This window comes from Apium graveolens, chromosome 2 (genome assembly GCF_009905375.1).
Source record: "Apium graveolens cultivar Ventura chromosome 2, ASM990537v1, whole genome shotgun sequence".
NCBI lineage: Eukaryota > Viridiplantae > Streptophyta > Magnoliopsida > Apiales > Apiaceae > Apium > Apium graveolens.
Genome location: NC_133648.1, coordinates 32061800 through 32079654, shown reverse-complemented (window position 1 = coordinate 32079654; position 17855 = coordinate 32061800). Strand labels below are relative to the sequence as shown.

The 17855-nt window shown below is 37.0% G+C and overlaps 2 protein-coding genes and 1 pseudogene across 2 annotated transcripts; 1 reads left to right on the top strand and 2 right to left on the bottom strand.

The window, feature by feature from the left end:
* Positions 1-11989: 11989 nt before the first annotated feature.
* Positions 11990-12493, bottom strand: LOC141687568 (secreted RxLR effector protein 161-like). Its single transcript, XM_074492850.1, has one exon. It carries the CDS (start codon positions 12491-12493, stop codon positions 11990-11992), a length of 504 nt encoding a protein of 167 aa, XP_074348951.1.
* A 2464-nt stretch (positions 12494-14957) lies between these two features.
* Positions 14958-15605, bottom strand: LOC141687552 (uncharacterized). The gene has a single exon (XM_074492849.1). It carries the CDS (start codon positions 15603-15605, stop codon positions 14958-14960), a length of 648 nt encoding a protein of 215 aa, XP_074348950.1.
* A 129-nt stretch (positions 15606-15734) lies between these two features.
* Positions 15735-17302, top strand: LOC141687537 (glucan endo-1,3-beta-glucosidase 14-like; annotated as a pseudogene).
* The last annotated feature ends 553 nt before the right edge of the window (positions 17303-17855 follow it).

Here is a 17855-nt window from a genome sequence, read left to right as displayed (position 1 = left end):
TAGGACATTCTCTAATGCACTGTTGTTGCAACCCGTGAATGACGCTATTAAGTGTCGGGCTTTTCCTCAAACCCTGTCGGGTATGGCTCAAAGATGGTATAGTCGTTTACCCCCGAACTCTATCAGGTCCTTCAGAGAGTTGAGTCAGGCTTTTATTAAGCAGTTTATCAGTGGGAGAGTGCATGAGAAAAGTTCAGCATCCCTGATGAGCATTGTACAGGGAGCAAAGGAATCCCTGAGAGAATACCTGAATTGTTTCACAAAGGAGGCTTTGAAAGTCCCGGACCTTGATGATAATGTAGCCATGATAGCATTACAACAGGGAACTAGGGATGAATTCTTCAAGATGTCCTTGGCCAAACGCCTCCCTGAAAGCATGTTGCAGCTCCAAGATAGAGCCGAGAAGTACATCAAGGTGGAAGAGAGCATGAGGAAGACCGTATTGAGTAATGAGCCCAGTGGAGGCAAGAAGCGGAAAACTGACCTGGAATATATTGCTAAGGACAAGTATCCTAGAACCGAGCAAAACTCTGATTCAACCCCCAAGAAGGGAGGACCTGGGCAAAAGTTCACTGAATACGCTAAGCTGAATGCTCCTAGAAGCCAGATCTTGATGGAGATCGAGAAAGATCGAGATATTTGTTGGCCTAAGCCTTTGAAGGCTGATCCAGCCAAGCTAGATAAGAGCAAGTATTGCAGATTTCACAAAGATGTTGGTCACGACACCGATGAGTGTAGACAACTAAAAGATGAAATTGAGTTCCTCATTCGAAAAGGAAGATTAAACAAATACACTGGAGAAGAAGGGGATAGAAGCAACAACGTGAGAAGGAACTTTGATGACCGAAGGAGAGATCAAGAAGATCAGGGGCGAAATCCCCAACCTAGGGGACCGGTGATAAATACAATCTTTAGAGGACCACGCCCCCGAGGGCCTGTGATCAACACAATTTTTGGAGGACCAACTGCTGCTGGGTTATCCAAGAACTCCAGGAAAGCATATGCTCGAGAAGTTATGCATATTATTGGGGAAGCCCCGAAGAGGGCCAGGATGGGAGTAACAATGTCTTTTGATGATTCTGATCTGGAGGGTGTGAAATTTCCCCATGACGACCCGTTGGTCATAACCCCGATAATAGGGAACAACCCGGTAAGAAGGGTCCTTGTGGATAATGGTGCTTCAGTGGATATTTTGCTCCATGACACCTTTTTAAGAATGGGATATAATGACTCCCAATTGACCCCAACCGACATGCCGATATATGGATTCGCGGGAGTAGAATGCCCCGTAGAAGGAATAATCAAGTTGCCAACAACCATAGGACAGGAACCAAGGCAAGCAACTCAGATGTTAGACTTTGTGGTGGTGAAGGCTAGTTCGACCTACAACGCTATCATGGGAAGAACAGGGATACACACCTTCAAGGTAGTCCTTTCTTCCTATCATTCAGTTATGAAGTTTCCGACCCGAGATGGGATTGGGGAAGAGAGAGGAGATCAAAAAATGGCTAGAAGTTGTTATGTGGCCTCTTTGAGGGCAGACAGAGTTGGAGGGCAGGTTCTTCCTATTGAAGACCTGGATATCCGAGAGAATGATGAGAAAAGAGGAAAGCCACCAAAAGACTTGGTTTCAATCCCTTTAGCCCCCAAAGATCCTGAGAAGGTGACTTTTATTGGAGCCAAGCTCGAGGGGCTTCTTAGAGGGAAGTTGGTGAAATTTTTGCAAGAAAATAGTGATGTGTTCGCTTGGTCGGCAGCTGATATGCCAGGAATAGATCCGGAACTGATCACTCACAAGCTGAATGTGGATCCAAGTCGGAAGACGGTGAAACAAAAGAAAAGAAGTTTTGCTCCAGAAAGGCAAGAAGCTATAAAACAGGAAGTGGAAAAGCTCTTAGAGACTGGTTTCATTAAGGAGATTCAATTCCGGAGTGGTTAGCAAACCCTGTCATGGTGAAGAAAGCCAATGGAAAGTGGAGGATGTGTGTAGACTTCACTGATCTAAATGATGCCTGTCCTAAGGATTGTTTCCCGTTACCAAGGATCGATACTTTGATAGATGCCACTGCTGGGCATGAAATGCTTAGCTTCATGGATGGATTTAGTGGATACAATCAGATCAGGATGCATAAGGACGACATTCCAAAGTTATCATTCATCACTGACTTTGGTGTTTATTGTTATCTTGTTATGGCATTTGGTCTCAAGAATGCAGGAGCCACCTTTCAAAGGTTGGTAAATAAAATTTTTAAGGTTCTTATTGGCAAGACTATAGAGGTATATGTTGATGATATGTTAGTCAAGAAAATATTACATATTACTGGATGGTTGCCAAACGATGCTACTAAAGCACGAAAGTTGGCTGTTCGAGCACTAAGATACTCTTTAATAGATGGGATTTTGTATAAAAGATCTTTTGTGGTGCCTTACTTAAGGTGTCTCAGGCCCGATGAGGCACGTTTAGCTCTTGAAGAAGTACATGAAGGCATATGTGGGCAACACTTGGGGGGCAGAGCATTAGCTCATAAGATGACCCGTTTAGGCTTCTATTAGCCAGAAATGATGGCTGACGCCAAAGAATATGTGAAGAAGTATGACCGCTGTTAGAAGTATGCACCTGTTGTTAGACAACCCCCTGAGATGCTGACATCCGTCAACTCACCTATTCCCCATATACTTCTTCACATATTCTTTGGCGTCAGCCATCATTTCTGGCTAATAGAAGTATGCACCTGTTGTTAGACAACCCCCTGAGATGCTGACATCCGTCAACTCACCTATCCCCTTTGCTATGTGGGGAATGGATATACTTGGGCCTTTCCCCATGGCCACGGCACAAAGGAATTTTTGATTGTAGCCATCGATTATTTTACCAAGTGGATTGAAGCCAAGCCCTTGGCAAAAATCACAACTAAGCAGGTTGCACAATTCCTATGGGCAAGTATTATGTGCCGGTATGGAATTCCCGCATCCTAGTCACTGACAATGGAACACAATTCAACAACGAGGAATTCAAGAAGTATTGTGAAGAGAACGAAATTGAGTTACGATTCACTTATGTGGCTCATCCGCAAGCCAATGGGAAAGCGGAAGTGGCAAATCGAATAATCCTGGATGGACTAAAGAAGAGGATCGAAAAGTCGAGGAATAACTGGGTAGATGAAATACTCCCAATACTATGGGCCTATAGGACCACCTGTAGAGTCACGACTGGAGCAACTCCCTTCATGTTAGCATATGGGGCAGAAGCAGTTGTTCCCGTAGAGATATCACATTCCTCTCCCAGGATTCAAGCTTTCAATGCTGAGGAGAATGAGGAAGGGCAAAGACTAGCCCTGGATCTAATTGATGAAGTGCGAGACGAGGCACATGCGAAAATAGTGGAGTATCAGAAAAGGCTTCGTTCTACTACAACCTAAGGGTTAAAGAAAGGTTCTTTAAACAGGGTGACTTAGTCTTGAGGAAGGTGGAAGCTTCTGGTGTAGGGCAGAAAGGGAAGCTTGCCCCAAATTGGGAAGGGCCGTACAAGGTCAAGAGTGTACAAGGTAAAGGAACCTACAGGCTGGAGACTATGGATGGTGTTGAAGTCCCGAGAACTTGGCATGCACAAAACCTGAAGGTTTACTATGTGTGAAGCCATTAAACATGATTCTCACTTGTCAAGGTGACAAGTAGGTTGAAAAGCGCCTTGAAGCTTTGCTTGCTTAGGATTTACATGTTTTAGCTTTGTTTTTCAGGATTATTAGGAGTTGTGTAAGGGATGAATCCCAAGAGTTGCCATAAACTTGTTTTACAATTGTTTAGTTCATCTTATCATAGAAATGTTTGGTGAATACTATATGGTTGAGTTTGCTTATCTATTTTAGTACAAGTACGAGGAAAGTAAGGAACAACTCTTAAAAGGCTAGCAAACTAATAGTACAAGTACTTGAAAGGATAGTAGAAAAGCAAACAAATAACTTAAAATAACATAATAAACCCCGAAGGGTAATAAGTTCGAGATACGAATAAGTCAATACATAAAAAGCCACGATGGGCCAAATAAGAAAAACAAACTACTCAAGATCCTTGAAAAAGTCATCATCAACGTTTCCCTCATCAGCAGCAGTAGAAGGGGGAACGAGCATAGGATCAGCATCTCGAGGAGAAACAGCTGTGGCCTCAGCATAAGTAGTCAGAGTAGGAGAGAGAGGAATATCCTCAAGAAGAGGCTCTTTCCCAGGAATAACAGGGACTGGATAGGCTGTGAGAGTCAGCTCCAGGATCTTCTTCCCAATCTCCTCCACTATCTGCTCCCAACAGCTAGAGAAGGTCTCCGGGAAGTTAGCATCGTACTCATACATGCATAATATTTAGCTTATTGACTTTATTAAACTTAAAAGGAGTATTAATTTAGTCATTACGATAGAAAAATCTCCTTCTATAAATACAAGAACAAAAATGTACGAGGGAGATTGAGGTTTTGTTTGTAATTATTGTAAAAAATTGTTGTATTGTTAAAAAAAGTGTCATTGAAAAAATCAGATGAGTTTTTGGTAATATTTTTAATTTGTATATATTTTGATGTAAAATATTATAAAAACAATGTTTTTAAATAATATTTGATGATGAAATCATGTTTTTCGTAAAAGCCGTAAAAGCTTTTACAAAAAGTACGGGAACCTTACATTTTCTTACGGCAGCTTTACGTCAAAAAAACACTTTTTAGAAAATAACTTATTAATTTTACCATACAGTTTTTTAACTATTTTTCAGCAAAAAGCAACTGCAAAGCAATGCCAAACACACCATTGAGGGATATTTGGACAACATTCATCGGCTATTTTTAATCATTTGATCCAGCTTTCATATCTTTTGTTTACTATATTTTTTTTAAGAACACGAAAAATGCTGGTATTATGAATTGTAAAATTAGTAAAAGTTACTATTTTTTATTATAACTTATTATTTATTACTATTAGACTATTATTATAATATTTTAAGAAAATATTTTGGCCCCCCGCTACTACGATATATATATAGCTGGCTCCACCACTGGTGTAGGGGCCTCCTTTCCTTAATTTTCTTTATCACAGAAGCAGCGGAAAGAATGAAATGGACGGGCACGGGACTACTAACTTTTAAGTAAAGTAGTCAATCGGTCGTCTCATATACTTTCGTGTCGTGTAATTTCATATTTCGTATACGTAAACATGAAATCTATATTCGGCCCAAAATGATTTCGTGTACCCATATGTAAAACTTATATCCGATTCGAATCGTGTCGTGTACTTTTCATGTATTTTTCGTGTATATTAAATAAAAAAATTAATATAATATATGTAACACCCCCAAATCCGGGGTCGGGAATCCGGGTTGTCACGAGTTCCATTTCCCTTAATAACACCCAATCTTAATAAACAATCAACTACTCTGTACTGTGACCCCACAACAAACACACACACCACAAGTTATAGTCTCAGAGATGAATATCTAAAAGTAACACGAATCATTTTATTCCAAAATTATATGCCATTACACCTTAAAAGGGTTTCTGAATAGATTTACATTTCTTTGCCATTATTACAATTCATAAATATACATAATCTGGTACATCAAAAGTTGAAAGCCTAGCCTATTGGTAGCTCCTACCTCAGCTACGACGGTCATCAACGCCTATAGGAAACTGCAGAACGTTTCCTATCCGCTCGCGAATCGGGAGCTTGGTCCTGTTCATCTTTTCTATCTGTTGTTGTGTGATGAAAGAAGAAAGCAAGGGTGAGCAGCAAGCCCACCAAAATAATATGTATAATGATTAATAATATATGAGCCTTCTCATAGTACTCATGAAAGTCTTGGTCAAAAGAAATGAACCAAGTTTGATATCTTAATGCGATGAAGTCACAAAATATTCAGTATATACGCATATATACTTTTCAAAATCTTGGAAGTCCTCTTCCATGTATAATATACACAAAGTTCCAGTTTATAACTGTATAAAAAAAATATCGTTGCAAGGTGATCTCATATATCTAACCTTGTCTCAACATTTTTCTGAAAGTCTTTGATATGCATAAGATAATCATTTACTAGATATAAGTTTAAAAGATGAAGTTACAAGATACTCCAATATACTTATATCTTTTCCAAATACTACTTGAACTACCACCGTTCAAGTTATAATTAGTTTCAAAAGTTCATCACACTGATGAGACTACAAGATAAGACTTGAATAGATTCAATCTTTGAAATATTTTGAAGGAAATGAAGTTATGATATACTTCATTAAGTCCCGATATATATATACACCTATATATATACATACATTTCCTGAAAACCTCTGTCATGTAAAGTATGAACAGAATTGCAATATCCAATAAATTTGGAAAGGAAAGAATTTTGGCATAAACCTGATATCTTGCTGATCAGGCAAAGATACCAATAAGTAACCTTTTCTACTAGTAGATGGACGAATTCCCCACTGGTCATCACCCTGGTCGCAATAGGACCTTATGCTGGACTGCCACTCAGCCACTTATGCATTTGATGGACTTTCACTGAGCCACTTACACTATCATGGACGCCCACTGAGCCCATGTTGCTTATGCCGACTCGATAGATGGACTTACTTCCCGAATGTTGGGTAAGTAATCAATTCATTTACCAAAACTGTAACCTTGTTGCGAATATAAAATACACCATAGAGCCGGATCCCTCAGGTTTTGAGCGAGTATTTAAATCCCCTTTTTAAAAGGAAGATCTTAAATATAAAAATGAGTTTTGGGATCCGCTCTAACTTTTAAAAATCATTTTGAAGACTCGAAAACACTTTAAAGAGTGTTTGGAGTAATGCTGATTTAATAAGATAAATCAGTCCCAATGTATTTAGAAAATATCTGAATATTATTATTTAAATAATATTCCCATAAAGAATAATCTTTATACAAATAATTGAAGTAGAAGTTGTAAGAATTATACTTGAAATGAGTATTAAATAACCAAAGATATACTTATACGAAAGTACTATCTTTATTTGAATAATCAAAGATAAGTTTGATTATCGACACCTTATTCTTTAATAAAATAAAAAATATATTTCAACAAATAATCGGAGTCATAGATCCTCAAATGAATATTCAAATAATATTCATTAAATAATATAAACTGAGTCATAAGCCCTCGAATGAATATTCAAATAATATTCAATAAATAATATAAAGGAGTCATAAGCCCTCGAATGAATATTCAAATAATATTCAATAATAAAATAAAGAAGTCATAAGTCCTCGGATGAATATTCGAAATAATATTCAATAAATAATATAAAGTTATCGAATAACCCTTATTCGATTAATAGTTTTGAAAACTATAATCATATATATATATAAATATATATATATATAAAATCTACTCGGGATCCTCGACTCCCGGTTTTAGAAAATGTTTGCATTTTGATCCCCTATACTAAGGGTAAATTCAAATACCGCTTATCTCTAGCGTAGGTATTATGCAACTGAACCAACAGATATATATATATGGCAAGAATACGAAACAGGCATGCATATGTACCATATAACATGCTACAATATATCGCAACATTTGCTAATTAACCAACATGCATCTACTGCAAGATAATGCATATACATATATACATCACGACAACAGTATAACGGGTAGAAAACTTGCCTGAGCGACTTGGGGTGATAAAAGGCTCGGGACGAGTCTGGTAACCTATAAACAACAAATAAGTTGGAATTAAACCAAAGTCACTTGTAAATCTATACTTTAACTAACTTAGACTCTAACGCTTGTTTTGCGCTTATTGATTCTCTTAAGTCACTCGGGTACCCTCGGCTCCACCATTTTTAATAATTTAACCTTTACGAGTTTTAAGGCGATTCATTCGCGAGTGTCTTACCAACTGCCTAACACACTTACCATAAATGTTTCATACATTAATTAACCTTTTTTGGTCGTTAACCTATGTTTCAAAGTAAGGCAAGGGGAAATGTTTCGTTCGCGAAACGCCGTTATTTGAAACGGTCGTTTCTCCTAAACCGTGCATCGGAATCGAACGAACTACATATCAAAACGAAGCTCGTAACATGAGCTATCTAAACATGGCAATGGTCAACATCTAGCAGGGGGTTCTCGGGTCCTAATGTTATGCACAAAAACAGTCTAAAGAAAATCGGACGTTACGACGGCTATGTTTACGCGATTTCCCAAATTTAAACCATTCAAAACCAACCACAATTCAACTCCAATTCACAACCCAATCAAACCTCCATATAAACTACATTACAACAGCCCCAAATCAACTCAATATTACCAATTTATTCATCTAAACCAAGTCAAAAATGTGACCAAGAACTTCAAATCTAACAAGCATCACTCCTAACTCCAAATTCAACAAAACCACTTACTAAACAAAGCTCTATCATGAGTACACACTCATTACACTAACCCATCATCTAAACATTATGAAATCCAAACCAACAAAACTTAAGACTAAGGGTTTGAGAAGTTATACCTTCCTTGGAGGGTGAAAAGTTACTAGGGAGCCTCAAAGAACCTTGATCTATCCTTATATAACCTTGATCTTGCAAATGAAATCAAGAACACAAAGTTAAAAATTTGAAAACACTATTCACCCTAATCTTTGGTGAATTAATTAGCTATGAAAATCATGGAATCTTGAGTTTAAACTTATGGCTCATCTAAGCTATGAATTATGGAAGCTAAAAAAACAAACCTCTTGATTTTTGAAGATGTGTAGCTAGGGTTTTGAAATTCCCATCCTTGCATTTCTTCAAAAAGCCGAGAGCAAGATGTAGAAGAAAGAGAGATTTTTGTGTTTTGCTTTGTTTTGCTTTTGGTTGGTTGTAGTTTTGTTTTGTTTTTGGTTAATTACCAATTTAACCTTGATTTTTGTGTGGTTATAATTCATCCACACCTCCTCCCCTCCTATGTCATGCCTATGTCATGCTGTGATGTCATCTTTCCCTCCTTGTCCCCTTCTCATTGGTTGGGTGACATCACCCTCTCTAATCCCTTTGATTAACTTCCTAATTGTTTGCCTAATGACCGCTGATCTGTTATACGGTTCGCTTAACTTTCGTTTTCGTTTATCGTTTGAAGGATCATACCCGGGATCTTATTACTTAGGTTCCCTTAACCTTTCTCAATATATTATATTCCTTTTATGATCCTCTCCTATAATCCTTTAATTTAAATCCTTTTTATCCTGTTACCCTTTTCTCAATTCTTTCTGTATCTAGTGTATTTCCGGGAAAAATCAAAGTGTTCGGATTTGGATTCTGACGATCTTTGCATACACTTATATCCCATATAAAGTACTAATAAAATCTCAGAATATCTATATCAGAACCCCTACATAGTGTGGCATAAAAAGTTTTCTCATTCAGCAAAAACACTATTCATAAGGGTTTCAAAAATTTCCCAAAAATTGGGGTTATTACAATATATATACATATAATATATAAAAAAATTCTATTTTAATGTGTAATTTAATGAAATATGGAGAGTATATATATAAATATATATATTTTTACATAGTATTCGATAAAAACTTGTAAATATTTATATTATATTTATATTATATACATAAATATATGCATGTGTTATATATATTAATTTATAAATATATTTATCTCGTGTAATTTCGTATACTTTCGTGTAACTAAATTGAAACTCATATCCGACACTAAATCTATCGTGTAATTTCGTGTTTCGTGTACCAAAAATTAAAACTCATATCTGTATTTTTCGTGTCATTTCGTGTCGTGTTCACGTGTCGTGTACCAAACTGTCCGCTCTACTTCAAAGCAAGTTTATTGTTCTATAACAAATGAAAGTGAATATTACCTTGATCATTGGTCATGATTACGTGCCAGTGTAAATATATATTTTTCATCTAAAATTATATCTAAAATTTATTAGATTTTACATTTTGACGGTCAAATATCATATTTGTCGGTATAATAGTCCAATATTATTTTAACTCTATACGAAAATATTTTATTTTTCCAAAAGTCACATTTTGAAATATAAAAATAATTTTTGATTATTATATTATAAAATTGAAATTTTGGCACAAATCGTATAGAATACGAATTAGAATTTAATTTTTTATGTTTTGTTTTGATGCGAGGTGAATTCGAATGTGATCTTTCTACTTTGATTATTTCTTTAATCAATTTCGTTTAAACCAATTTTGAATAATTTACTAATACTGGAATACTCATACTTATTAATTAATCAATCCTAGCTCATTTTAAAAGTTAATAATTAAATACATAATGTTTAATATTTAATATATATTGTAAATAATATATAATGCACACAATTAACAAAATTAACATTATCAAAATACAGTGGTTTCGATGAATGTTACACAAATACGATTTTAGTTCAAATTTCAACGAGCCTTGTCTAATTCAAGTTCAAATTTATTTTACCGATTCAACATAACTCAATTTGTTAGAACGGAATCTCCTTAGTGATAGATCAAGGATAATAAGTATCTAGAATAATTAATGTGATTTTTTTAAAAAAAAATCATATTAGAATTATTGGTTTGATTGATTAATTTTGATGAAATTCGCATATATTATATAGTTAAAAGTAATTATCAAAATTATATCATTAAATATTTCTTCACTTTTGATTTATTTAGTCAATTGGACTTGACTGAAGTCCAAGTTGCCAACATTCTTGATAAATTTTTAAATATGACTCGCACGATGTCAATGCTTACATTATTTTTGATTTGCCTATTTGAACCAGTGTTCTAAAAATCGGTCTAGGCGGCGCCTAGGCGCTAGGCGGTGGTAAAACGGCCCGACTCGGACCTAGGCGGTGATTTATGCGTTTTTTCAAAAAATCGGGTCAAAATCGGGATTAGGCGGGCTAGGTGGTCAAAAATCGGTCCTAGGCGGTCTAGGCGGAAAATAATTTTAAATTTTTTTTTTTTTTACGTTTTTATAATTTTAAATCATTAATTTCATAATTTCACACAATATCATGTCAATTTATAATATAAAGTATTGGTAAGAAGTAACAAGTAATCTAATATATTTATTTTCTCACTTAAAATATAAAAATAACATATTATAATTAATTTAAAAGTGAATTAAAATATAGTTAATATTGTAAACTCAATAATTAGTACATAACGCATGTCAAATGTGTAGATATTGTTTAATATCATTCTAATTTCTTTTTTCAAACAAATATTTGACATGTTGATCATTATATAATTATAAAAATTAAAAATAATATTTATATTCTTCCGATTATTGTTCCGATTAATCGGTCTGATTAATCTCCGACTTACCGATTAATCTCTCGAAGGTACCCTCACCGCTCTGGCACGCCTAGCGATTTCTGGAACACTGATTTGAACCATGTGTTCCATTGATAATTAGGGTTACATCGGTGTGAATATGGTTAATCTGTGAATAATCTTCCACGACCTTCTAGGTAGTGAAACTTCTCAAATCTAATGAAATTACTTGCGTGTATTGGCACAATGATAGCACAACTTGCTATATAAGTATAGTTTGTATGTATAACACAATGACAACACAACTTGCTATATAAGTATAGTTTGTATGTATAACAGAGAAAGTAAGCGTTGAACAGATTTGAGATTTTTATTAAAACTGACTCAAGTACTTATACAAGGAAACTAGGGAGTGACCTACAAAATAGGAACTGCATAACTACCTTTCTAGACTTAATCAAACTCTAACGTTACAAAAAGATTTATTCAAGACTACTCCTAAAAACTCTCAATGCCATCCACACAGACATAACACAGGTGCATGACTAAAACATACAAATACAAAAACAAATAACTCCCGAGTTTAGATTAATAACCCAATAGACTCCCCCTTAATCTAAACTTGTCTTAACGCAATTCATTATTCCAAGCATGTTCCTCATCCTCTCGAAATTGGTTGTACTCAAAGCCTTCGTTAGAGGGTCAGCCCTCTGTTCTTTTGAGCATACGTGTTTCATGACTATCGCCATTTTCAATGCACTCTCTGATAAAGTGAAATCTCACGTCTATGTGTTTGCTCCTGCCATGAAAGACCGGGTTTTTTGCTAAGTCAATAGCTGACTTATTATCAATGAATAAGGTCACGGGTTGAATACCAATTCCAGTGATCTGCATCAACAACTTTTTTAGCCATATTGCTTGACATGAAGCCGCAGTTGCCGCCATAAACTCTGCCTCACATGAGGAGCGTGCAACACACTTTTGCTTCTGTGAACTCCAGGTTATCAGACTTTTGTTCAGATAAAAGACCTTGCCACCAGTGCTCTTTCTGTCCTCTACGTTCCCTGCTAAATCACTATCTGAATAGCCAATCACCACGTTGTTTTCATCATCCTTAGTATAGATTAATCCATAATATATCGTTCCTTTCACATAACGCAAAATTCTTTTTGCTGCATTCAAATGCATCACAGTGGGTCTCTCCATAAACTACTTATAACACCAACCGAATAAGCTAAGGCAGGTCTAGTATGAATCAAGTACCTTAGTCCTCTAACTATGCTCTTGAAATATGTAGGATCTACGAATGTGCCTCCTTCGTCTTGTTAATAACTTCCTTGGGATGTAGTGGAATTTTCGTGGGGTTACTCTCGAGAATTCCTTCTTTACTGAGGATTTTCTTCGTGTAGCCTGCTTGTATTAAACATATATAATCTTTGCCTTGTTCAACCTCGATGCCTAAATAATACGTGAGTTTTCCCATATCACTCATGTCAAAACTCTCGGTCATTTGGGTTTTGAATTCCTTGATGGCTTCGATGCTTGTTCCAGTTACCAACAGGTCATTGACGTAAACACTAACGATCAATACTTGTCCTCCCACGTGCCTGGTGTAGACAACCTGCTCATAAGCACACCTTACGAATCCTAATCCTTCCAGGCACCTGTTCAGCTTTGAGTACCAGGCTCTTGGGGCCTGTCGAAGCCCATTCAAAGTCTTCAAGAGCCTATACGCGAGATGCTCTTTTTCGTGCTTAACAAATCTTCAGGCTGCTTTACAAAAACTTCTTCCTTGATTTTTCCGTTCAGAAATGCTGTTTTGGTGTCATGGTGATGCACCTCCCAATTTCCTTTTGCTGCAAGAGCCAACAATAATCATATTGTTTCAATACGAGTAACAGGTGCAAAGACTTCATCGAAGTCTACTCCCTTCTTTTGCACGTAACCTTTTGCCATGATTCTGGCTTTGTGCTTAGTGACATTGCCTGCTGCATCTCGCTTAATCTTGTATATCCATTTTAAATCAATAGCCTTGCGCCCCTTTGGTAGTAGAGTTAACTCTCAGGTTCCATTCTTCTCAACAACTTCCATCTCAGTATGCATTGCCTTTCTCCATTCAAATCCTTTGGCTGCTTGTATATAGTTAGCTGGCTCATCAATTCCCATAAGATAGAGTTCTCCGTCATCTTCCAATTCAATACGCTCAGTAGAAGCATACATCTCGTTGAGGGATTTGAACTTCACAGGTGGTTCATCTACATCAAAACTGTGATTGGAAGTATCAACACTTTGCACATCTTCGTTGTTCTCGTTTTCAGATTCGTTTCTTGATTCATGCATTCTTTCTTCAACATTGACATTTTCTTCCGGGCAATCTGAAATTACGACGAAATTTCCAGTGTGTATTGACTCAGTAGCTTCATTTTGCTTCCAATTCCATGATTTTTTCTCCTCAAAAACCACATCTCGACTCACATATATTTTTCGACTTTCAGGGTCCAACAATCTGTAGGCCTTCATTCCTAGTTTCTTAGCCAAGATACACAACTGGTCTGCTCCTACCATCGAGTTTCTTTAGCCTCACGGCTGGCTCCTTCATATGTGCTAGACAACCAAAGACTCGTATATGTTCCACACATGGCTTCTCTTTCGACCACGTATCGTATGGTGGTGACACCAGTGATAGCTCGGGTTTGAAGTCGATTCAACAAGTAAGTTGAGTGTCGAACGGCTTCCCCCCATAGATAATTTGGCATGTTCCTTTCTTTTAGCAAACTCCGAGACATCTCAATTAGAGTCCTGTTGCGCCTTTCAACCACGCCATTCTGTTGTGGCGAATACGGAGCAGAGAAATGTCGATTTATCCCAACCTCCTCACAGTACATGGCAAATTCATTTGAGGTAAATTCCCCACCATTATCGGTTCTGAGAGTTCCGATTTTCTTCCCTGGACAGTTTTCAACCAACATACAAAATTTCTTGAATGCTTCAAGAGCATCGCTTTTATTTTTCAACAGGTAAGTCCACATTACTCGACTATAATCATCTATTAAGACAAATATATATTTGTTACCTCCAGGAGTGCATGGTGAGATAGGACCGCAAAGATCACCGTGCACCAGTTCAAGTGACCTAGTTGCAGTAAACTTCGATTGAGTTGGAAAAGGTTTTCTGGATTGCTTTGACATCAAGCATCCAGTGCACACTTCGCTTTGCTGCTTAATAACTAGCATTCCCTGTACCATCTTACTCGTAGACATTAGTGTCATGGCCTTGAAATTGACATGGTCAAGACGTGAGTACCACAGCCAGCTTTCATCCACACAATGTGACATTAAGCACTGAATCTCCCCACTGTAAATAATGATCTTGTACAGTCTATTCATCGACCTTTTTACTTTTATCAGCAAATTACCTTGTTGTTCTCGAACCCACAGATATTCACCTTTCATGACTACATTGTATCATTCTTCTGCAAGTTGTCCAAGGCTAATTATATTGCTACGTAAAGAAGGAATATAATATACCTCACTTAGTGTTCTGGTTTCTCCGTTTTTGCACTTTAAAATAATAGAATCTTTCCCTCTTATTTGCACGATTGATTCGTCCCCGAATTTGACTTGACCCACTACGCTTTCATCCAGTTTATCGAACTTTGAGAGGTGTCCAGTCATGTGGTTACTAGCTCCATTGTATAAATACCACAGTTTGCTCGCTCTTCATTAATTAACATCTCGGTCTTCTCATTCTTTTCATGTTCAACCAATAACAGAGCAGGTTCGTCATCAGGGATTTGTGCCATGTTCGCTTCTTTTTTTACTTCTTTCTCCCTCTTTGGGTTTTTACATTCAATTGTATAGTGCATGTAGGCAAGGCATTTAAAACATCGCACCTTGCTTTTGTCACGACTGCTGCGAACACCATCCCTTCCTCGAAATCTTTGAGTGCTCATCTCACCACCGCCTTTGTAGCTGCGTTTTAACCATTCCTCCCTTGTTAACAGCAATTTTGATTCATCATTTTCCCTTTCAATCCATTGTTCCCTAGTAAGCAACAATTGATTTCCCCCAGTATCAGTCGTTCCCTTAAGCCGCTCTTCATGAGATTTTAGTGATCCCACTGTTTCCTCTAATGTCATTGTGTCCAGATCCCCAAATTGCTCGATAGTTGATGCAATTTGCAAGAACTTTATAGGCACAGCCCTCAATAGCTTCTTTACCACATTACATTCATCGATTTCTTCCCCTAATTCTCGTATATTCGTAACCAGTCCTGCTAGCTTCATGCTGAAATCATCGATGCTGTCACTTTCTTTCATAACCAGTGAATCGAACTCAGTTTTTAATGTCTGCACTTTAGCAGTTTTGACGCATTCAGCTCCTTGACACGTCACCTTGATAGCCTCCCATGTCTCCTTGGCTGTCTCATTATCAGCAAGAGACAATAAATGTCCTCAGGTATGGCCTGGTATATTGCTGCCAGGGCCAGTTTATCCGCCTTCTCTTCAACCTTTGTTGATTTCTGATCTTTTGGTGAAACTGCCTCCCAAACTCCATGGGCTTGCAGGATGACCTTCATTTTCATGGCCCGTAATTCGCTCGTGACAGCATGGGGTAACTCAAGCTGATCGTCCCGTTCTTAATTTTCCCTGACTCCATCGCTTGTGCCTTAGGCATATACTTGGGCATTCACTGTGTTGCCTAGCTCTGATACCATATTATTGGAACAATGATAACACAACTTGCTATATAAGTATAGTTTGTATGTATAACAGAGAAAGTAAGCGTTGAACAACTTAGAGATTTTTATTAAAACTGACTCAAATACTTATACAAGGAAACTAGGGAGTGACCTACAAAATAGGAACTGCATAACTACCTATCCAGACTCAATCAAACTCTAACGTTACAAAAAGATTTATTCAATACTACTCCTAAAAACTCTCAATGCCACGATCCACACAGACATGACATAATTGCATGACTAAAACATACAAATAGAAAAACAAATAACTCCCAATTTTAGATTAATACCCCAACAGCGTGAATATATTCGTTGCTGATTTCTCTATTTTATTCGCTCTGGCTGGTTCAAATATTAGTGTTACAGTTTGCATGCCGAATGGATTGCTCTCTTCTGTTGCTAATGATCAGGTGTTCACTGATGCTCAAATCCAACATTATTCTGTTTTAACGTGAAACCCCTATTGAAGCTATCACGATTGGGAATGAAGTGTTTGTAGACCCTCAGAGTAGTCATTTTCTCGTGCTTGCTATTAAAAATATGTATGATTCTATTAGAAAACTTAATTTTAGTGGTGATATTAAGGTCTCCTCCTCTGTTGCGCTAAGTGCACTTCAAAGTTCTTACCCGTCTTCATCTGGATCGTTTGAGTCTGACTTGATCGAGCCTTATATCAAGTCTATGCTCACTTTTATTCAGTGAATAGGGTCGTATGTTACGGTTAATTTCCTATTCATTTTTTGCTTATAAATCCAATACTATCACGTTTTAGTGGCGAACAGGGTCCCATTAATGAAGGCGTGAAAGACTCTCGTAATGGGAATGTTTATATGAGCTTTTTTTAAGCCCAACTTAAAGCTGTTTTTGTAACTCTTGATGCCTTGAAATTAAGAGCCTTGATATTAACGTTGTTGTTTTCGAGACTGGCTGGCCTTCTGCAGGTGGTGATACGAAATTTGGTGCTAGAGCTGACAATGCAGCAGCTTATAATGGGACTCTAGTGCGCAGAGTACTCACGGGTGGTGGCACTCTCTTAAGGCCTAACGATAAACACAACGTCTTTTTATTTGCCCAGTTCAATGAAATTAGAAAAGCGGACCTGTTTCCGAACGAAATTATGGCCACTTTTATCCAAACACGCAAAAAGTTTATGACATTCCATTGTCAATATATGCATTGAATGGTAGAATGTCAAATTTGACACATAGAAGTAGAGCAAAGGTGCCAGTAGCATCACCGCCAGTGAGTAAGGGTCCAAGCACACACAGATAGACTTGGTAATAGCTAATGTAAGGGGCGTAGTCAGAAAACTTTGTTAGGGGAGTTAAAAAAATTGTACGATCATTTTTCATGTTCGGAAAACCTTAAATAATTGTTTCATCAATAATACCTTCAAATACAATTTTTTCGATATATATTTAACAAGATTATCATTAAAGGTTTATTTTCCAATCCGATAGATTGAACCTCTTTAATCAAACATAAAAGATAAATCTACGTGGTCTTTACAAGTTATATTATTAAGGGGGTCAAGAATAAAATATAAGCCGAGTCAAAAATATTAAGCGGGGTTAAATATAAAATTTTAAATTTTATATAAGGTAAATAAGAAGATACTTGAAAGTTGAGGGGTAGCTAAGCCCTTGGCTAATGTGGAGGCAGGACCGGAGAAACAACAAAGTGCGCTTGATTATGCTTATGGAGAGGCGGGGATGATTGTAAGCCAATTCAGTCAGGTTCTCACCTGAATACTCTGAGGCCCATGCTTCTTACACTTTCAACAGTTATTATCAGAGAATGTCTCGTGCTAGCAGGAGTTGTTATG